Source organism: Eubalaena glacialis, chromosome 18, assembly GCF_028564815.1.
Source record: "Eubalaena glacialis isolate mEubGla1 chromosome 18, mEubGla1.1.hap2.+ XY, whole genome shotgun sequence".
Taxonomy (NCBI): domain Eukaryota; kingdom Metazoa; phylum Chordata; class Mammalia; order Artiodactyla; family Balaenidae; genus Eubalaena; species Eubalaena glacialis.
Genome location: NC_083733.1, coordinates 14,014,121 through 14,036,287, shown reverse-complemented (window position 1 = coordinate 14,036,287; position 22,167 = coordinate 14,014,121). Strand labels below are relative to the sequence as shown.

The window sequence follows — 22,167 nt, the reverse complement described above, 5'->3', positions numbered from 1 at the left end:
AAAGGTAAGTTTTCAATGTGTTATTAACTGAAAAAAGCAGATTATGAAATAGTATGTAAAGCACAATTATATTTCTCTAAAAATATTTACAAATGTATATCATACACATAGTAAAAACACTTAATGTACATGTTAACTGTGGTTATCTTTGAATAGCAAGATTATAGGTTTTTAATCTTCATACATTTCTGAATTATTTTATAATGATATATTGCTCTTAAAATCAGAAACACAATAACTGTTTCTTTTTGTTTTGATTTTTCATAAGTGGTGTACAGTTAAAAGAAAACTAGATCCGCAGGATTTGGGAGGGTTTGCTGCTTATGGTTTACAGAGAACTAAATTGTTCACCATGTCCTAGAGTTCTGTGTTTGCTTTGGTTTTCGAAAATGGGCCGCACTATTAATTGCGCATTTAAATATAACAAAATTAGACTTGAGGTTCCCGGAAGAGGAGGAATGTCATCACCAGAAATGATTCGTGTTAAGGTTTGAACTCGCTACTGCATTAAAGGTACTGTTGCTCTCAGGTGATTTGAGCTAAGTGGTCTAGTAAGTGTGCAGGTGTTTCATGCACCCAGATAAAGGCTGAGAATCATTGGTAAAGCCCAAAATAAGCCAGGAAAGCTGTGCTACTCAAAGTACTGGCCTCTGATGAGATACGGAGCTTGCACTGCTTCCTTTATTGACAAAGTCTTCCTACAAGGCAAAAAAACAGCAGCTAAACTAAATAGTGTATTTACTGATTGTAGTAGTTGATTTTCTGGCACAAGATTCTTGTCTCGTCAAAAACTGGTAGTAATCAGTTCCTAGCCAGTGGTAGCCAGTCTGTGCACTACACTTTAAGTAACACTGCAGCACAGCCAAGGCTGTTCTACAATAGTTAACGTTATCAAAACCATTACACTCCAAGGCAGGAATACCACTAAGGACGATACAAATGGCCCATCTGCTACAGCTGCCCTTGCTGCATGGGGACACCTTTCCTTTGCATCTTCCTTCCCTGTACTTCATGGATCTTCCCAGACCCTCGCTTTAACATTTAGTTTGTTTTCTTTATCTCTATAGAGACAGAATAAATCCTTTACTCTACAAATATGTATGGTAAAGATCTTTCACGACTGCTAAAATGTTTTTATTTTTCTCTCTTATTTAATCACAGCCCCTGGAATCTAGCAGGTGGAAGGGCAGTTGAATGGGATTTTCATCCGGACCCAGTAGGTCTGCAGAACCAATTGCAGCACCAGTAAAAGCACCAACAAAAGAACAAGCAACTTTTCTCCTTAGAGAACAGATGATCTTGTGGCCACAGTAACTGTCTTTGCTCTCTGGTTTCAGCTGAGTGACTGCTACCGAGGAGTGGTGTTTGACAGCCTGGAGACGCTCTTTGCGCGGAATGCGGCTGCTGCTCTCCTCTGCCTGCTGAAGGCCATTGGCACCCGGGAGCATATCTATGTCATCAACATGGCCCAAGATTATGCAGCCATGAAGGCCCAGGAGAAGGCCAAAAAGGAGCAAGAAGGCAAGCCCATACCCTCCTAGGCTGTCCGTCCCAAGCCCTACAGGTCTTTCCTTTAAACAGAGCTCTAGGCTTCTTACAGTGCTTCCATGCCATGGCTTACATGAAACTATTACATTTGCCATCTCATTGGCACCCCACCTCTGCCCTGGAAGGTGGCTGGGAGTTCTTATTTCTACTTTGCCTGTGAGCAAACTGAGACACAAGTGACCTGTTGAGAGATTATAGAAGGAAGGATGAACCCAGATCTTTTGACTGCAGGCACCTTCCTCTTTCCCCCGACATCACACTGCATCCCTTCATCTTCTCTGTAATTACAGCCTATCTGAGGGGACCCGATCACAGGTCCCATCCTGACTCAGTTGACGCATTAGCTTGTCGGTTTTGTTTAAGTCAACTGTGCATTTCCTGTAAGACCAGAGGTGCTGATCACTTTATGGAACAATTTCTACATTTTAGTCTGCTGTGTACCAGGCACTGCAGCAGACATGGTGTACACTGTAAATGTCTTTAAATGACACTTTGGGTCATTTAATCCTCACAACAACCCTATGAAGATTACTGCCCCGATTCTACAGATGAGGAAAATGAGGCTCAGAGGTATCCAAAGTCTTGTGTAAGGTCACATCGCAAATCAGTAAGGTCTGTGTAACTCTGAACCCTTTTCTTTTTTGTCATTACATCAGTGGCCTGGAAAAAATTTTCAACGATTGAAAAATACATACACACACACAAAGAAAGTAATGTTTGCTTAAGTTCCCAGTCTAGTCAGAAGCAGACCCAGCTGGCCGCATCACTGCCCTTCCTCACTCAGCCTTACTTCTCTCTTCTAGAACAATCTACACCAATCATAATGCTTTTCCATTTAAGGAAACATTTGCAAATACTGAGCTCTCTTAGTTCTTAAACAGAACTCAGAGACTGCCTCCTTTTATTCTCATGCAGAGAAAAATGAGAAAGAATGACCAGGCATCTCTCAGCAGTATTTCAACGTCTAGATTCCTAGTTTTCCAGAAAGCTCATTTCCCCTCAGTGATCCACTTTTGGAAAAAAGTATCTCTTTTCATTTTCTCAGTCATCTGTAGATTGAAGTTTTAGTTTTTCACAGTTGCCATATGGGCTCCTATTCCCTGAATCATTTTTTAAAATCCTGAGGCAGCATACAGTAGCAATATTATTATATTAAAATCTAATTTTTATTGAACATTTATGAATGTGCCAGGCGCTGGGCTAGGTGCCTTACACGATTGCTTATATGATCTCCACAACAGCCCTATGAAGGAGGAATTATTATTCTGATCCATTACTAGCCCTCGGTAAGTGTCAGAGAAAGAACTCAGGATGTAGATCTCCGAGCCCAAAGCTCAACCTTACAGAAATGTCAGGTGAGAATGTGGTGCTGGTGAAGGTGCAGAAGAAGCTGAGTGCCTTCGTGCCGAGTGTGAACCACACTTCAGGACGTGTAGGGTGTGGAAGGCGGTTCCCCTTGGTCTGCAGGTGGTTGTTTCGCCCTGAGCACTTTGGTGGCATATGCTAATAATAGGTAAAGTCAGTGGGTGGTATGTTTCTTTGCTCCTATAACAAATTACTTCAGACTTCGTGACTTCACACAGATTTATTATCTTACAGTTCTGGAGGTCAGAAGTCCTAAAATTGAGGTGTCAGTAGAGCCACGTTCCTTTGGAGGCTCTAGGGGAGAATCCTTTCCCTTGCCTTTTCCAGCTTCTAGAGGCCACCTGTATTTCTTGGCTCGTGGTCCCTGCCTCGCAGCTCTCTGACCCCTGCCTCCATTGTCACATCTCCGTCTCTCCCTCTGCTTCGTCATCACATCTTCTTTGGGCCTGACCCTCCTGCCTCCCTGTAGTGGACCTCTTTGATTATACTGGGCCCACTCAGATAATCCAGGATAATCTCCCCAACTCAAGGTCCTTAATTTAATCACATCTGCAGAGTCCTTTCTGCCCTGTAAGGTAGCATATTCACAGGTTCTGGGTATTAGGACGGGGACCGCTTTGGGGCCTCTATTCAGCCTGCCACAGATGGAAACCAATTTGGGAACTGTGTGAATGCAGGAAACCCCACCAGCGATTAGGAATGCCGCCTGTGGCACCAGCCACCTCTCACTGTCACACACCCTCCGCAGCCTGTTTAGGCTGAGAGCTAAACCACAGGGGGACCCTGCAGCCAAAGCTGCTGAGTGAGTTTTCCCCACCTTCCTGTTTGTTCCCCCGACAGAGCACATACGCAGGGAAGCGCTTCAGAGAGAGAAGGAGCGTCTGCAAAACATGGATGAGGAAGAATATGATGCCTTGACAGAGGAAGAGAAAATAGCGTTCAATCGTGAGGTTCAGCAGGCCCTCCGGGAGAGGAAGAGAAGGTCAGTGTCAGGGGCTTGTCAGAACGGAAGCACAGCCCCGGGGAGCAACTTCCGTGAGGCGCACAGCCCATCCCAGAGACCGTGGTCATCGGGGGTGGAGGAGCCGGGGAGCAATGGCCACAGGAGACCCGGGAGGACGAACTGCTGAGAGCAGAAACACATATCTTGCACATCCAGGGTGCTGGTTGCTGCAGCCTTGCCAGGTCTTCATTCTCCTCTCCTTCCTTGTTTCTTGGGGACAGCTGGGACTCAGGGAAAGGTTATGTAATGTGATGAGGGGAGGGGCTTCTGGCCCCTGTGCTGTCCTGGGGCTCCTGCTGGCTCCCCGTGACAAATGTGGCTCATCAACTTCTGTGCTCAGGTGTCCACAGCTGGTGACCCAGGGACATTCTTGTGACATGGGTATGGTGGTTGCCCCCGCATAACTCAGCCATTTCTCCTCCTTCCCTGGCTACCATCTTGGCCTTTGGTGGTGCTGTCCATTCCCTGAGGTCTCACCGCCTCTGTCCCTTGATCCTCAGCCTGGGCAGTTCACCAGAGACCCTGGGCAGGCCCCCAAGCCAGTCCTCTCAGCCACCTTCTGTGCCTATCCCTGGGGACCACACGGGAACGACTGGATCCCCTCCACACCACCCAAGAGACTTAGGCCACTATCTCAGGTCATCTCAGATACAGGTGGGCAGCGAGAAATATGTCCTTTCTGCCCTCAGATCTTCAAACATGCCAAGGGAGGGGGCGTCTATTTCCTACCCCTCCCTAGGATTCCAAACATTGGAGGGGGAAGACCAAGATGCTTGCCTACAATTTAACCCTCTTCTGTCCTCTCCCTCCACCTCCAGACTCCTCCCACTGGCCCCAAAAGAGCTTTTATGTCCTCTGCAGTATGCAGTACATATACCCTCATCTCTTCTCCTGCATGGTCTACTGTAAACATGCCCAGTCCTCCAGAGGTATGAAAATCCCAGCTTTGGGATTTCAAAGGAGTCGCTTTTCTTTCTCATCCAGGTCATTACTTTCAGGTGTTCATCTCACAGTGGACTTAGGAAATGCAAATCTGATCCTCCAAGGTCAGCAGTGACTTGTTTGTATCACACACACACACACACACACACACACACGAAGTCATGAAGTCATGATGAGTCAGCTTCAGTGGACAGAGAGCCACAGCAGCTGGGAACAACTAGGGATTCCCAGAGATGAACATAGATGGATTTCATATCTTCAGAAATGCTATCCCTTCCACTCTTGTCTGTACTTGGTGCCCAGGCTTGGTGCCCTCTCTGCCATTAGCAGCAGGGCAAACACGTTTGAATCCATAGCTGGAAAGGAAAGAAAGAGAAGGAAAGAGAGGGTGGCCTTCAGCTCCAGCACCATGGCTCCGAGCTAGCCAGGGTGGGGACTGCTCTTAAAAACACCATTTCTTCTTATCTAAACCTACGACATGAGTGTAGGAAGGAAGCTGGGCCTCATCTGTACCGATATCAGAACGATCTTTGAAAGTTGCTTTTTAAAAGTGCTAACATCAAGCTTATTTCCAGCCCTTGCCTCACTCTCCTATGAAAGGAGTTTGGAATAGAAACACAGATTAGTTGAGAATTCCTCTTAGTTGAGCTTCAATTATCAGTTTTGCTGAATGACCATTCAAAGATAGATATGAGCCATCCTTTCCTCCTTTCTTTCCTTCTCTTCCCTCCCTTCCTTCTTCCTTCCTTCCTTCCTTCCTGTATACCCAGCTTTCTTTGTTCCTTCTTTTTATGCCCAAGAAAGCTCTGCCCCATGTTCTCCCACCAAGTGATCCCAGGCAGGGGAGGGGCTCGGGCAGGAGGGCCTCTGAACTCTGTTTTCTCTGCCTGGCTTGATGAAGGGAGCTGGAGAGACTGGCAAAGGAGATGCAGGAAAAGAAGCTACAGCAGGAACTTGAGCGGCAGAAGGAAGAAGATGAGCTAAAACGGAGGAACAAAAAGCCAAAGCAGGGACCCGTAAAGGAGGAGCTGCCCATGAAGAAATCTCAGATACCAAGTCGGCAGGTAGCAACCCTCACTCGTCCCTTAGCAAAAGGCAGGCACAGAGTGGTCCACCACTGCAACCGGCCAGTCAGCCCCGCACATTTCCCCTCCAAAAAACTGACCCAAGACTGTGTAGATGTTGTGGTGGTGCAGAAGGTAGGAGGAGAGGAACCAACATTTGTTGATCACTGACTCTGTGTCCAGTGCTGTCTTATGCTTCACATAATCCTGCCCTTTTGCATCCTGCTCTCCCTCGGAGGTTCATAGACATGAACCCCATCTGAGGTTGAAAAGGGTAAAGCCATACCGGTTGTGCGTGAGCACAGACCTGGCTCTTTTCACTGTCCCCTGCAGTCCCCTGGACTAAATAGTCTAGTAGGAAAGAGTTGCCTCCAGTGAGCCAGCAAGTCAGTGTGTTCAACCAAGGGCTGATCCTTGACAACAGTCAAGGGAGATGCTCCAGCATAAGCTGTCCTTGCGTTTATCAGCCTGCCAAGCTCAGCTGTCAACATCTCTGCCCTCCGTGATACGGGAAGGGCAGAACGGCCAGAGCTATGCCCAGGATGGCGCTGGTGGCCGAGGGGTGTGGCTAGCTGGTGTGCACAGTGGCCATTCCAGCACCGGGAGTTCTGAGGGTGAAACTAAAGCCAGACTCCCAGACGAGGTGCAGACTGGTCCCAGGAGGTAGACATAAGGGCAAAGGACTCAGTGTTCAGGGATCCCCATCAGGTAGAGCTCAGGAAGGAGCAGGGTTTGAGTGCACAGAACTTCAGCACCAAAACAAGCACAAGAAACAAGCAGGCCTGGAGTTCAGACTCCCGCAACCTTCCAGGTACAAGTCCTCCCCTCAGCAGGCCTATTCGTCCACGCAAAATCCACTTCTGCTTAGAACAGGATGTCCAAACAGAACTCTCGGTGTCTTGGCAGTGACCTACAGATGGGGAATAATACAGTAGGCGCCAAGCCCCTCCCCTCCCTACACAACTAAGGTGAGCCACCCCCGCCAGCAGGCAGCCTTGCCAACGGTTCTCTCCAGGCTGTAGAGAGGGACAAGTGGAGGAGGATTTGATGCAGTGCAGTGAGGGGAATAGCCAACCTGGGCCGATGCCTCCAAGCCTGAACTTAGGCAGGAACAGAGCTGTCACTGGGCTGTACTGCAGGCAGTGATCGTTAGACTGAACTGGACTTCATGTCATCAAAGAATGACCCGAAAGCCTGTGAAGCCTCCCAGAGGAGTTCATTGGAGAAGAGAAAATCAGAGCCCACAAAGCAGGTTTAAAAGGGCAGTAAGAAAGAGAATAAGGTTGGTTTCTCTATGCTAGCTTCATTATATAAATACTTTGTTTAAAAGGCTGGAGTGCAGCCAGATTCTAAACCCTCATCTGTTCCCAACAATACTGATTATATACATAACCTGTATAATTTTAATAATTTGACATTAAGAGATCCTTTACTCTGTGGCAGACACTATTATAAGCTTTTTTTAAATTATTTTTTACTGGAGTATAGTTGCTTTACAATGTTGTGTTAGCTTCTACTGCACAGCAAAACGAATCAGCCATGCGTATACGTATGTCCCCTCCCTTTGGGATTTCCATCCCATTTAAGACACCACAGTGCATAAGTAGAGTTCCCAGTGCTATACCGTATGTTCCCATCAGTTGTCTATTTTATACATAGTATCAATAGTGTATATGTGTCAATTAGAGAGAGTCACACAGAGTGAAGTAAGTCAAAAAGAGAAAAACAAATATCATATATTAACATATATATGTGAATTTAGAAAAATGGTACAGATGACCTTATTTACCAAGCAGAAATAGAGACACCGGCATAGAGAACAAATGTATGGATACCAAGGGGGAAAGGGGTGGGGTGGGAGGAATTGGGACTGACGCTATTATAAGCTTTTTACATGTATTCACACATCTAATCTTCAGTAGTCCTCTGGGGTACTTATTAATATTACTATCAACATTATACAGATAGGACAGAGATGTGAATTGCTCACCCCAGATCCCACAGCTAGCAAGCGGTGCGGCCGGGATTGGACCTCTACGCTCTGGCCTCTCCCGAAGAGAGGATCGTTTTGGGGATCCTTTCCCATTGATCCTTCAAAACAGCAGCTCTCAACCACGAGTGCACATCACGGTTCTGTGCACCTTTTACCAAGTGCGTAATGCCAGGCCCCAGCCAGCTGTATGACAGGGAAGGACCACAGAGCGGATATGTTGAGAAAGGCCCCCGGGCAATTCTTAGGCACAGCCCTAGTGTGTATATGAGGTGCCTGGAATTGTATGAGGCCTTCTGACGAAACAAAACACCCTCTTGCTCTTCTTTATGTGATTTGCTCTCCCTTAAAGAACTCTTTGAAGAATAATTTATGTGTTTTGCCTCCTAGATTCTTACTTTTTCCAAACTAGAGTTGAAGAATGACGCGATAGAAAGAAAAGTCTCCGTTAGGGAGCAGGTGGCTGCGGAGAAGGAGGAATTGAACAAGAAGAAGAAGAACCAGCTGTCAGATGTCAACATGCCTGGGTTTCCTCTTGCCCAGGAACAAGAGGACAGCGAAGGGGACTTCCCGAAGGACACTGACAAGAACATGGCCCAGAAGTTTAAGACCTATGAGTTGTCTCTGAGGGACATCCAGAACATCCTCACGTACTGGGACCGGAAGCAAGGAGTTCTGCTGCATCATACCGGGGCCGAGGTTGCGAGCCATGAGGACGGAACCGACCAGCGCCAGGTTCCGTCGTCGTCGGGTGGGCGCCGAGGCCGCAAGGACCGGGAGAGGGAGCGCGCGGAGAGGGAGCGCCTGGAGCGGGAGAGGGCCGAGAGGGAGCGGCTAGAGAAGCTCCGCGCGCAGGAGGAGCGCCGCGACGGGGGCGAGGGCAAGGAGGAGGACCACGAAGGGAAGAAGGATCTTGGTGTGCCCTTCATAAACATCCAGATGCCCGACTCCGAAGGCTCGAGCTGGAAGCAGGCCCTGGAGAATGACAGGCTTCCCAAAGAGGGGCAGGTACAGCCTCTTCTCCAGGACGGGGATGTAGCGAGTCAGGTGGCCAGGTAGCTGTGCGGTGCTAATCCTCGTAAAAGTGTTTCTTTCAACACAAAATCCATATCCCCTTTATTCCATTAATCTCCGATGCCCCTTTGGATATAAGACAATAATGCCTAAAGGAACCTTTTCTATGTGGTGAAACATCCATAGAAAGTTCCACAGATCTCAGCTATTCCATCTAACCTCGTAAAAAGCCACCTGTAAAGTTCATTTTTAACATTGACAATCCTGTGTTAGGGGTTGGCAAGGCAGGTATACTTTGGGGTGACGCAAGTGGCTCAACTATTCTAAAATTTCTTTCCCACAGGCTTCCCCCAGTGACAGAAATTATACTACCAGACAGCTTTTTGTTGCTAGAAACAAAACCATCGCATATCTAGAAGCCCCTTTGGCAGTGGTTTGGAGGGGATGGTTATTATAGCCTTTTGTCCAGGGACAAACTTTTTGTGTGAAACACCAGAAAGCAAATATTTGAGGCTGCAGGTCATACAGTCTCTGTCCTGACCCCCAACAATATGTAAATGAACGGGCGAGACTCTGCTCCAATACAACTTGATTTACAAAAGCAGGTAGCAAGTGAGATTTCACCAGGGGGCCACAGTTTGCCCACCTCTGGTTTAGTTTTTTTGTTTTTGTTTTTGTTTTTAATAAATTTATTTATTTGTTTATTTTTGGCCCTGTTGGGTCTTCGTTGTGGTGCGTGGGCTTCTCATTGCGGTAGCTTCTCTTATTGCGGAGTACGGACTCTAGGCACGTGGGCTTCGGTAGCTGTGGCACACAGGCTCAGTAGTTATGGCTTGCGGGCGCTAGAGCACAGGCTCTGTAGTTGTGGCGCACGGGCTTCGTTGCTCCACGGCCTGTGGGATCTTCCCGAACCAGGGCTCGAACCCGTGTCCCCTGCATTGGCAGGTGGATTCTTAACCACTGTGCCACCAGGGAAGTCCCTCTGGTTTAGTTTTTATCAGAAACTAGATGCAACCTTAAAAGGTAGGGAGTGGAGCCAGAGAGGAGTCCTAGGTCAGACTGTAGCTTAAAGAACTCCCTGCCTCTATTAATTTAATAAGTGGTACAAATTATTCATCCCTTTCCTCACAGACGTTCTAAATCCTGGGAGTTAACTCTAGCTACATGTTGGTCAGGAAATGTCTTCTGCTGTCTGACCCAGAGAATTAGAAACACAAGATTACATGAAGGTAGTTACCTGCTAGGCCTAATAGCCCATTTAGTCCATAGAATGGGCACTCAGATGGCCTAATTGTTGTGATGACAACAATTAATCAGGGGATAGCATCCTTATTCGGAGGGTTTTACAAGCTGAGAAGGAAGTTACTACTAGATTTTCAAGCCAGCTGCTCTGGAGAATGCTCTCATTTATCATATATCAGAGTAGAATGGGAAAATGCTCTAGGGATAAGTTGTCTCTCTCTCAAGTCTCTTCTTTTACTTCTCTCTTCATTCCCATCTTTTACCCCATTCCCAGAATCTTTGGTGGGTTTTTTTTTTCCTTTTCTTTGCTGTGTATGACCTGCTCCAGCCCTAACTCTCTTTCACCTTTGGAAGGAAAGAACACTTAAAGGTAAAAGAAAAATTAACAGGGGATCTGAAAATAAATGAAACAACTCTATGCTATAGACATCAGAACCCTAGGAGCTGGTCTCTTTACACGGAGATTGTTTTTGAGTGCCTGCTGTGTGCTAGGCCATGTGGTATGGAATCGCCCGGTTCCGGTCCTAATGGGCTTTACAGTTCAGTTGCAAGGACAGACAGTTATAATAAAGTGACAAGGGTTATGATAAGAGAGGGAGCCCGCAGCCCACAGCAAGAGCCCCAGGCGGGTCTGGGGGCATGGGGATCTGGAAGGACCTGCAGAGCTGTGTCAGAGACGCTTTACACGCTGTCCCTGACCCAAGCCCATCGCAGGGCATCAGAAAGTTGAGAGAAAGGAGGGAGAGTCTGAGCGTCCTGTGCTCACTCAGGGAGGCAGTTAGGGGTAGTCCCCCCTCTGCACAGGAAATTAATCTTGGGCTTTTCCTTTAGATCCTAGACCTCTTGGGCCTGGGTTCCTCTGGACCACCCATCCCGCCGCCTACCTTATTCTCACTCATCTCCTACCCTGTGAAGCGGCTACCTTTGGCCATGACAGAAATCCTGAAGCATTTCATGTTTGTAACTCAACCGTCCAAAGAGCTCTCCCTGATGGAGGAGAAAAGAGAAGTGGAAGCAGAAGCAGAGCTTTCAGCCACCCCAGGCTCCTCAAAGGTAAAGGGAGCAGCTTGTCCTCCTGACCTTGGCGGGAGTTCAGTCGGGCCCTCCACGTGGCCAAAAAAAGCAGTGTTGGGTGTCGTGTTCACTGGGGTGTTTCCCTCTACTCTCTGGGGATTCCGCCTGAGCCTCCCTAAGCTGCACCTTCCCCAGGTCTGACTCTTCCTACTCCCCTAAGAAGAGACTGAAAATGACTGATTCTTACCTTCCAACCTTTGCAATTCCTGTGGATGGTTTAGGGAACTTGTCGAATCACTCTGCAGCTCATCTGCAAGAAAAAGTAAGCAGCAAAACTAGCTCTTTTAAAGAGATATCAGAATGTATTGTGAAGCTAAGGTAATTCACAGAGTGCATAAGAATACAAGAATCAACAGATACAAGTTAAGGCAGCATGCACCATTAGAGAAAGGACAGATTATTAAAGAAATTATATGGGGAAGATTGGATATTTTGGGAAAAGTTGCTTTTTAATCTCCTTGCCTGACATAATACAGTAAAATTAATTCCACCTGGACTAAAAATATAAGCGATCAAAATGAAATCATGTAAAAGTAGAAAATATATATTACATATACAATTAGTGGAATAAATCACAAAGGAAAAATAGATTTGACCGATAATATGCAGAATGCATGGATATTAAAAATTATGGAGCGGCTTTTTATTCCCAGAGGAGTATGGGGGCCCAAAATTTGAATCTCCTCACACAGCCTGCTTCGTATAAACCATGCATGTCAGCAAAAAACAAATAAAATCACCAGCAAATAAGGTCACCTGTAGGCCCTGCCTACAGCTCAGTTAGGTAACAGAGAGCCCCAAACTTCAGTTTAATAAGTAAGTAGGAAATCAACATCTGAGGTCACAGCATTGGTGGGCAGGCCTTACTTGAGCAGAGTCCAATAAAAAAGATAAAGAAGAAAATATTGCCACCATCAGAGGTGACTATTACACCAACCTCTTTTCTGAAAATTGACCATTAAGAGGAAAGAGTTTAGCATTCTTTAACTTACGGTTTTAGGAGGAACTCTAGTTCATCTCCAATTGATGAAGGAAAGCGCTTCTTTCTAGAAGAATGGCAGCTAAAATTATAGGAAGAATGGTAGAATTTAAAAAGTACTGGTGTACCCAAGGACATAATTGATTAAGGAGCGCCAGTGGATACCCACAGTGCTGGTTTGTCAGGGAACAAGACTCTCCCTCTGAGCCAGAGCATCACCCCACAGGTGACCGGCTGGTTGCAAAGGGGAAGGTCCACTTTGCCATGGCCAAGATCTGGTGGGCACCGCTGCAGCCACACAAACACACTTTGCGTCTGTAATCAGGGGTCAGCCTGACATTGTTTGTCTCCCGTCGTGATGGAGTGTGGTGTACACAGCATCATCTCTGAATCTAATCAAGCTTTTAAATCTAATTTTCAGTTTACATGAAATGCGGGAAATAAAGGAATAAGTTAAGTGACACTCTGCGAGTAGTTAGAAATTTTGCAGACTATGGAATATTCTGTAAGAATACAGATCTGGTCTCTGCCAAAAGTCAGTGTGATTGGGAGGGAGTGAGGGGTCTAGATTAAAAGATACTAAGGAAGTGCAACAACAAAGTGCAATATAGGAACTTACTCCCTGCCAGCTTCAAGCGTTCTCTGGAGTTTTGGCCTCCTTTTCAGGGAATGGGGTGCCAAGGAAAGCACTAGACTCTCTCCACTCTACCTCTTCCCTTGTACCCTAGTGTCACAGGCTGGGCTCTGCTGCTCTAGGCAGCCTCCAGCCTCCTGAACCTGCAGCGTGGTCACCGCAGACTGCAGGCATATGTCATGGGCGTCTCTGTCTCCTGCTCCTGTGTTCATAAGATGAATGTTTAAGACCCGGTGCTCATTTTTAATTAAGACCCAGGAGGAGCAGACCACCTCATCTAAGGGGAGCAGACAGAAAACTAAAGAAAAAGCAGATCAGACCCGCGAGACTCAGAAGGAGAAACGTCGCATGGCCTCCAACAGGAAGGGCCTTTCTGGGGGAACCTCTGGAACCATTGCTCCCCTGTCGGACGTAGAGCAGAACAACTTCTCTGGGCAGCATTCACAGGAGAAATTCCCCAGGTGGGCCTCGGAGCAGCCCAGGGAGGGGAAGGCTGAAGCCCCAGATGGAGGGTGTGGCTGTCACAGCACCAGATGGGAGCAGGGCGGTCATGCCTATAACCCCAGCAGGACCGGACTCCTCCCAGGCACCAATCCTGTCTTCTCTTGGCCCGAAGGAAGCGTTCTCACTTTAAAAGCCTGTGTGGTCATTTTCAGGCTGAACCATTTCCGGTGGATCGTACCAGCCAATGGTGAGGTGACATTGCGAGTGCACTTCTCTTCCAATGATCTTGGGATCTTTGACCAAACGTTTAACTTTGAGATCCTTGGAACTCACCGCCAGTACCAGCTTTATTGCCGAGGTGTCTGCACTCACCCATACATTTGCCAAGACCCAAAGTAAGTGTACTTTGTTTTGAAAAGAAAAGGTTGACAGATACATTTTCGTTTTCCCCCGTGGTGCCCTGAACAAGGTGGCTCTGAATACAAATGTGGAACTGGGACAGCATCTCAGGCCCTCTTGTATTGGGCTCCAAAGTCTTGGACATTGACTAAGTCACAGGAATGATATGGTACCATGAGACTGAAATAAAGAGAAAGCTAATAGGAGTGAAGAGGGGGGAAAAGTCTTCCTGTGACAAGTTAGTTTGCTTATTTAACTCTATAGCAAGTGTAAACCGATTTTATATTTACTGTAGGACTTTTTATCCTATGATATCCCTACATGTGTGAATCTCCACAGGCAGGAGATTTTTCCCTGAGCTACCAAACACTGAGTCCCTTACGCACCACATAAAGGCACCTGACTGAGCAAGCTAGTGGGGCCTTTTATAGCTTGTCCACCGAGAGGAGCTTTTTTGCAGTTCTCACCAAGGGACCACGTTGGACAGAGAATTCAGAAGCTGGTTAAGATCCACCAGAACTAGTTTTCCATAGGGTTTCTCAGGACTTTTTCTAGCTGGGCACACTGGAACAGGAAATCCAGCTCAGCTCCATCATCAACCCCATCAGCTGATAAAGGATCCAGCTCACCCATGATCAGCAGTGAAAGACACCACTGGGAATCTTTTTTCTCAAGTTCAAACTGTACTATCTTCACTCGGGGTTGGGGATGGGAGGGTACAGGAATAAAGGCTCGATAAATGTCCTCAAATTAAGAGTCGTTCTGTCTCCAGACACCTGGACCCTTTGCTGAACAAGGAGTGTTGGGTTCATGTATACATCATGTGGAGGCAATTCAGACAGCTCTCCTCTCCTCTTCCTCCCCTGTGTTCAGAGTGGTCTTCCCTCAGCAGAAGAGGGACATGAAGGCAAATGAGGTCATCTTTAAGAAGTATATTGTGAGCATGGAGAGGTTTTACTTCGGGCCACTGCTTTGTGGAAAATCAAGAGATAAGTAAGTGTTCCATTATTTCAAAGCAGATTTCAGACCCCTGGGTTGGACTCATGAATAGTACAAGCAGGGTTCCTATGGAGACGTAGCTTTTACTAACATTGCCTCAGTTAGCCCAGAACCACAAATCAGGAGAACTGGGTTCTTGTGTCCCAAGTTTCTGCTAAGGTCCCAAATGAACGGGGGTGCCATTTTCCCAGATGGGGAAGCCTGGAAGAAGACCAGGTTTTGGTAGGGGAAGGTGGGGTCAAGTGTGCACTTTGGGGTATGTTAAGTTTGAGATGCTTGGGAGATAACAGCCAGTAGCCACATAAAGCAGGGCGTAGTCTATACAGTTTTGGTTCTCAGAGGAGAGTCTATCTTCAAGACAACAAAAGCCACAGGTGTGGATGAGATCACCTAAGATGAGAGGCCACAGTAAGGTGAGAAGGACCATGGTTGGAGCCTCAAAGGACTCCACCACTCACAAGAGGAGAGGCCAACAAAGAAGATAAGAAAGAGGGCCAGAGCTATTGGTGGAAACCGAGAAAGGGTGGTGTCATGGAGCCATGAGAAGAGGGTGTGGTCAGCTATGTTGCTTGCGGCAGAGAGGGCGGAAAGATGAGAACATCAGCATCCACAGGGTTCAACAACACGGAAGTCATAGGAGCCTCAGCAAGAGCCCTTTGCGGGGGGGTTTCTGAGGATGAAGCCCAGGTAAAGTGAGTTGAGGAGTCAGTGGGAGGTGAGAGAATGGAGACAGAGTGTGGAGATAGCTCTTTGGGATAGCTTGGCTGTGAAGGGAGATGGAGGGAGTTGAGGACGGGAGGGAGACGTGGAGTGCAGGGAAGGCTGTTCGTAAGCTGTTGTTCTTACGATGTTTGGATGTCAAGGGGAAGTAGCGAGGAAGTGGCTAGAGTTTGCAGAGCACGTAAGGGCCATCAGTGGTGCAGCTCCCTGGAACAACACAACGAGATGTGGAGCTGATGGCCTTTGCCAGGAAGAGGGACCATCTCATGCTAGGTTGGAGGGAGGTGAGACAGCTTCAGGTGCAGGTAAGTTTACAGATTTGGCTGGCATGGTGAGGAGGTTCCCATGCAACTGTCTTCTCCATGATGAATGATGTGAGGGCATCCCTAACAGTGAGGCAAGTGGAAGGAAGTTTAAAATGTTGAGAAAATGGAGAAGGTATGAAACAGGTTTTGTGCAAAGTGGGAGAGGGAGAATATTAGAGAAATAGATTAAGATTATCAGGTAGAACCGGGGGCCCAGGTAAGGTCAGTGATCAGAAATATTTAGTAATACTAGTTTTTTCAGTTAAATATAAGTTTTTTAGTGTATAGGCAGGGAAGTGAGACCAAAAATAGAACCAGGGTCTCAACCATGTCTTAATTCAATCTAGCGTTTATTGTGATTAGTAGAGAATGATTATTTCTATGCCTACTTGGTGAAACTAATGAGCCAACTTAGTTCTCCATTCCCTTCATAACCTCCAGTTTATTTCCTAAGGTGCTGGACTAGTAAATGAAGGTGAAGGGTGTTGACTGTTGATGGAGAGGATCTTCAAAGCCCAGTAGAAGGACTTAGGCGAGAGAAGGAGTGGGAGTCAGGTTAATGGACATGATGCACAGAGCAGCCTGGAGGTCGGATTCAGGGAAACGATGGCCATTCAGAGAGGCATGTATTCAGAGCAGCACTGGAATTAACCAGGATATGGGGCCAGACAGCAGGGATCCAGGAGGGCGATTACAGTGGTCCAGAAACAAGTATTATTCATCTATTCTTTTAAGTCTTACTGAGCCTCAATGTCCTCATCTGCATTGGAGGCCATCTGGATGTGGAGGCCACCACCTCTCTGGCAGTTACACAGAGAGTGCTCATCTCTCGGGCTTTGATTTAGTCTCTGCAATGCCCTCTCCTTCCTTCCTCCATCTTAGCCTGTCCAGAGAGCTTTTCAGACTGTTTCTGGGCACCAGTGGGTACTATGGTGCCCTGCTTTCCGGACCTGTGCTATGACCTCCTGCGACGTGTGTGTTCATTAATCTTCCTTGTGCCTCCTGTGGTTCCTTTTCTGTTTGGTACCATTAACTGGGCAGCTTCCAGTGCTCCACTCCATGGATCTCTCCGTAAGGCACTAGGGAACAGAAACAGCCTTGTAACAGTGAACAGCGACAGTCCGTGTCGGAACAGTAGCGTCCTGCGCAGGTGTAGGAGAAGGTGGTAAATGAGGTCATCTCTAAGACAGATAGGAAATAACAGGTTACTCAGATTATCATCTCTCCTGGAAGTATAAGCACTGGGAAGGACAGAGCTACAGATTTTTCAGTCAGAAATCTTTGCAATAGTAATAACTACCATTGATTGGGTGTTTGATATCTGCAGCTGTCCTCAGAGCGTTAGGTGCACTATTTCATTTAATACTCATGGAAATCCTAAGGGATATTATCATCCCATCTTAGAGATGAGGAGACCAAGGCTTGGGATGGGAGCGGAGGCTGGTCACGTCACAGCTCTAAGTCTTCACAACTACAAAGCTTGTGTTCCTAGCCTCCATGACGCTGCCTCTGTGTAGCCACATTATCCTTTGAAATTGCCTTACGCCTCACAATCTCCTTTTCCACCTGAATTCTCAGCCAATCCTCACATCCACATCCCTAATTTTTGTTTGTTTCCAGGTACAAGTCATCCTTGTTCCCAGGAAACATGGAGACACTGACAATCCTGAACAGTTCCCCAATGGTCGTAGAGGTGTCCTTCTGTTTTCAGAACGATGTCAAAGCAAACACCTACTTCCTGGAGCCCGTCAACATGATTCTGAAACCCAGTGAGGAGCAGGTACAGTCACATGGATACGAGTCTACCAGGGCAAGGCTTTCTTGGGAAATTTGAGGCCTTGGTATCCTCGGTGTAAACGTACTTTGTTTTGACTCTCCCATTAGAAGCTGAACGTTTGGGCCTACCCTACCGCAGTTGGTGTCTTTGAAGACAGCATTGTCTGCTGCATCAAGGAGAACCCCAAGCCAGCCGTCTTCAAATTAAGCTGCCAGGGGGTCCGCCCAGAACTGGAGCTGGACCCCAGACAACTGCATTTTGACCGGCTCTTGCTGCACAGGTCAGAGTTCTGGGTGATACCAGGACCGGAATGACATTTAAAGAACATTTAGTTCTAAGGTGACCAGCTCATCCTGATTTGCTCGGGACTTGCCTGGTTTTAGTATTTGAAGTCCTGCATCCTGGGAAACTTCTGGTCCTGTGCAAATCAGGATAGTTTAGTAACCTTCTGAGTTCACAGGTTGTCACCTTGGGTTCAGTGAATGGACTTCAAAATGGTTAAGGACTCCCCTAAGATCAACTGCCAAAGGTGTGCATATTTGCATTTTTCTCAGAAGAAGGACTACCTTTTTCCAGATTTTCAGTCCATTACCCTAAAAGGTTAAGAATCTTTGTTTTAGAAATTAGAGGACAAACACAGAACGCTAGACCAAACCTAGAATTAACATATTCATTCACTGGAATTGTATTACTCTAAATAGAGAATGTTTATTTCTGAGGAAGTTGGGAGAGAATATTGCTAATGTATCCTGCATTCCTTGATCATCACAGGTAGGCCCCATTCCCTGATAGATACTTATTAGTGAACTAGCAATAATGGAATAACCAGAGGTGCTTTTTCTGACCTGCCATAATGAATCAAAATCATTTGAAACTGGCAAAATTTCTCTTGGTCTCTGCAGGAAAGACTTCAAGGTAGTTCTTCTCCGCAACATCACACTACTGCCCCTGGCCTGGAGGATCACCAGCCTGGAGCACCTGGGCGAAGACTTCACCGTGTCCGCGATGCAGGGGACCATAGCCCCCAAGGCTGAGCATAGCCTACAAGTGCACTTCCAACCCTCCAAACCCTTCAACATCAAGAAGGCGATTCGCTTGGAGGTAAGGCTTCATACGTCTTCAGACTTGGTCACCAAAGTATGTACACACTGGGTTCCCTGACACACACACACCGACACACATACCCACCAAGCCAGGTCTCCATGTTACACGCTCCCATCTGATCCCCGTTTGACACTCCCCAACCCACAATATCCTGCTCTGCTTAAAACTGTAAGCTCCGTAAAGGCAGTCTTGTTCATGGCTGATTTCTCAGTGCCAAGAACAGAGCATTCAATCAGTGCAGAGTGGATGAATGAGTAAATGAATGAATGAATGGTGTTACTGTTCCTCGAGAAGCATTAGATTTCTGACTTAAGACCCCCAAACCCAGTCACCCCTCAGAGTCCTAACTCAGTAAACATCAGCCTCCACCAGTTGCTCCCAGCAGACACCCAGGGGTCATCCTTGATTCCTCCGTTTTCCTGTTGGCCTCCCCCTCCATCCCAGTCCTCCAACAAGTCTTGTCAATTCTGTCTCCCAGTGTATCTCCTGCCCGTGCCCTTCCCTGTCTCCACTGCCGCCACCACCCTCATGCAGGCCACTTGCTGTGTCGCTCACCTGGACTTCTGCAGAGGCTTCCTAGCTGGCTTCCCTCTTCCCACTCCCCGCAGGTGTCCAGAGGGATCTTTACAATATCAGTCAAATCAGGTCACTCCTTCCTAAAGCACTAGGCTGTCTTCCCATTGTACTAAGAATAAAGCCCAGGGTCCTCACCTACTTCTGAGTACCTGCCTGCCTCTGTATCCACATGAGGTTTTTCCTGCCTCGGGGCCCTGGCCTTGCAGCACCCCTGCCAGGAATGTTGTCCCTATGCTCTGGGGGGATTGGCTTCTGCCTTAGGGTCTGCTCAACAGCACTGCCTCAGCTGGCTTTTCCTAATCATCCCACTGAGGAAACCTCATTATGTGCAATCGCTCACCCTGTCTTCTGTCCTTCAGAGCACCCACCCCATTCGGACATTATCCTGTTTCTTTCTTTACTTCCTTATGTGAACTCCACTGGAGCCAGATCTTGCCTGAATTGCTCATCATCTGTATTAGTTTCCTAGGGCTGCTGTAACAAATGACCACAAATGAGTGGCTTGAAACAACAGGCATTTATTCTCTCACAGTTCTGGAGGCCAGAAATTCAAAATCAAGGTATCTGCAAGGCCATGCTCCCTCTAAAGGCTCTAGAGAATAACCCTTCCTTGCCTCTTCCAGCTTCTGGTGGCTCCAGATGTTCCTTGGCTTGTGGCTGCATCACTCCAATCTCTGCCTCAATCTTCACATGGCCTTTCCCTCTGTCTGTGTCTTCTCCTCTTCTGTCTCTTATAAGGACACTGTCATTGAATTTAGGGCCCACCTGGATAATCCAAGATGATCTCTTCTAGAGATCTTTAACTTAATCACATCTACAAAGACTCTTTTTCCAAATGAAGTCACATTCACAGGTTCCAGGGGTTAAGACATGGACATACCTTTTGGAGGCCATCATTCAACTCACTACCCCATCATATCCCCAGTGTCTAGCACAGGCCTGGATGTAAAAGGCACTCAGTAAAATCTGTTGAATGAATGAATGAATGTCACTGACTTTTGATGCTTGAGCTGATAATGCAACAATCAAGAAGTCACCCACAGAAGTTAACACACCATTGTAAAGCAATTATACTCTAATAAAGATGTTAAAAAAAATAAAAAAATAAAAATAAAAAAATTTAAAAATTAAAAAAAAAGAAGTCACCCAAGCTTCTCTTTGAATACCCCCAGGGATAGAAGACTTACCAAGTATCTCCAAGTAGCCTGATCTTCCTTTGAACATGTCTGACTGTTAATGCCTTGTTGGGTTGCACTCAGGTTTCTCCCTGTAGTTTACACACATTAATCCTGTTTCTACTTTTTGGGGCCAGTCAGTGGATCTAATTAATCTGTCTTATCACCTACCCCTGACAGCCCTTCAGATAGCTGAAAACAGATATTGATAGATTCGTTCAATCCACAAATGTATATGAATCCCAGAGGTGACAGTCAGCATTTTTAACACCAGTCTCTATACAGACAGGGATCTCTGCACAGTGAATCCAGGCCACACAGCAGGTGTAGGGTCCCAGCTGTGCCAGCTTCATCCTTTAGTTAATGGATCATGGCGAGCCCAGGGCTTCCCATGGTGAAGCGTGAGGGTACAGGAGGCAAGCATCAAGGGGACACTTGGAGAAGTCATCATGACAGCTGTTTATCAACTGGTATGGAAACATTTCTGTAATTTAACAACTGACATCACATTCCTATATGTTCCAACCAAAACATACATAGTGGATCTCCCCTCAGGCCCCCAAAGTGGTCTAAGGCTTCCCTTCCCCAGGTTACATTGCTTCAACATCTACACGAGGAAATGCCTTGCTTTCTGGTCCCTTTGAAAAGCGCTCTGGTGAACTCTAATTGATTTTTGCACCTCTTAAATTTTCCTTCTTATTTTCCTCAATTACAAAATTTAATTGCCCCCCACTCCCAAGCAGGGAAGCAAAGGAAATAGAATGCTCTGGGTACTTGGTATCTATCAGTAGAAAAGAACTATATAAATTCTGGATCTGATAAACCAAGTTCTTTGTCTTATTTTTCCCTCCTGCTGCCAGCCCTTCTTGTCATCTCTGTCAGAGTTTGAGCATCAAAAGAAAGAAGGTAAACTTAAGCAGTCAAATTTGCTCTGTGAAACACTGGCAAAATGCTTGATGAAAGATAAGATGGAAACTCTGCATTAAAACTTGTTTGGTGACAGCTACAGATTTCCCCGTTGGCACCTAAAACACAAGCAATGGGGAGCTGGTGACTTAGTTTTTCAAATTGAGGCTTCAGCAGAGAGGCACGTGGTGTCCAGGCGGATGCAGGAGGGCCACACCCACTGCCCAGTGGCTCTTCCCCTTGACACGCAGACCCTTTATTGCCCATCATTAGTCTCAAGAGTCAACAGTTGGATCCAGCTGAGAGCTGATACCAGTTCAGATGTTCTTCAGGACAGTGAGGGAGGTACTACCACCAGGGATGACAGCAGAAGGGGCAGGGAGACGCTGGAGGCTAGGAGTCTTGCTTTTCTTTTTTTTTTTTTTTTTTAACATTTCCAATAGTAATGATGTTCGTTTTTTTAAAATCTGAAATTTCCAAAAGAGAAACATTAAACGCTTATTTTATATGAAAAATCTAGCACTTATTTTATATGAAAAATCTGACTCATAGGTTGAATCAGAGACAAAGAACAGAACGGTTCAGATTTATAAAACTAGTAAAGCAAGGATAATTTAGAATATAAAAGTCTTTCATTTCAACTGTCAGAAAAATGCTCTCCAGGTTTATTTGACTTGAAAGTTCAAAGAACACTTTCCTGCAATGTATACTCACAACCCAAACTGCAGTAAGGTAGTGACAATCATGCAAATAATTGAAACCCAGTAAGTGGACAGGATGGAAAATGCAGTCCCATTTCCCCATCTTTTTATTGATTGTCTACACCAACCTTCCCCAAAGGGTGTTAGGAAGAACACTCATCCTACCAAATGCTCAGTGAAAACAAAAGCTAAATACATTTCAAACA

The 22,167-nt window shown here is 46.5% G+C and overlaps 1 protein-coding gene across 1 annotated transcript in view; it reads left to right on the top strand.

Annotated features, from left to right (window-relative positions):
• Window positions 1–22,167, top strand: part of HYDIN (HYDIN axonemal central pair apparatus protein) — a 389,934-nt gene that overhangs the window by 302,543 nt on the left and 65,224 nt on the right. Inside the window, exons 43-53 of the mRNA XM_061172597.1 lie at window positions 1,338–1,521; window positions 3,754–3,895; window positions 5,760–5,922; window positions 8,303–8,920; window positions 11,000–11,221; window positions 13,108–13,316; window positions 13,512–13,694; window positions 14,572–14,691; window positions 17,343–17,502; window positions 17,607–17,779; window positions 18,402–18,600. Of these exons, the coding sequence (XP_061028580.1) occupies window positions 1,338–1,521; window positions 3,754–3,895; window positions 5,760–5,922; window positions 8,303–8,920; window positions 11,000–11,221; window positions 13,108–13,316; window positions 13,512–13,694; window positions 14,572–14,691; window positions 17,343–17,502; window positions 17,607–17,779; window positions 18,402–18,600 (2,373 nt within the window). The remainder of the gene's footprint in view (window positions 1–1,337; window positions 1,522–3,753; window positions 3,896–5,759; window positions 5,923–8,302; window positions 8,921–10,999; window positions 11,222–13,107; window positions 13,317–13,511; window positions 13,695–14,571; window positions 14,692–17,342; window positions 17,503–17,606; window positions 17,780–18,401; window positions 18,601–22,167) is intronic.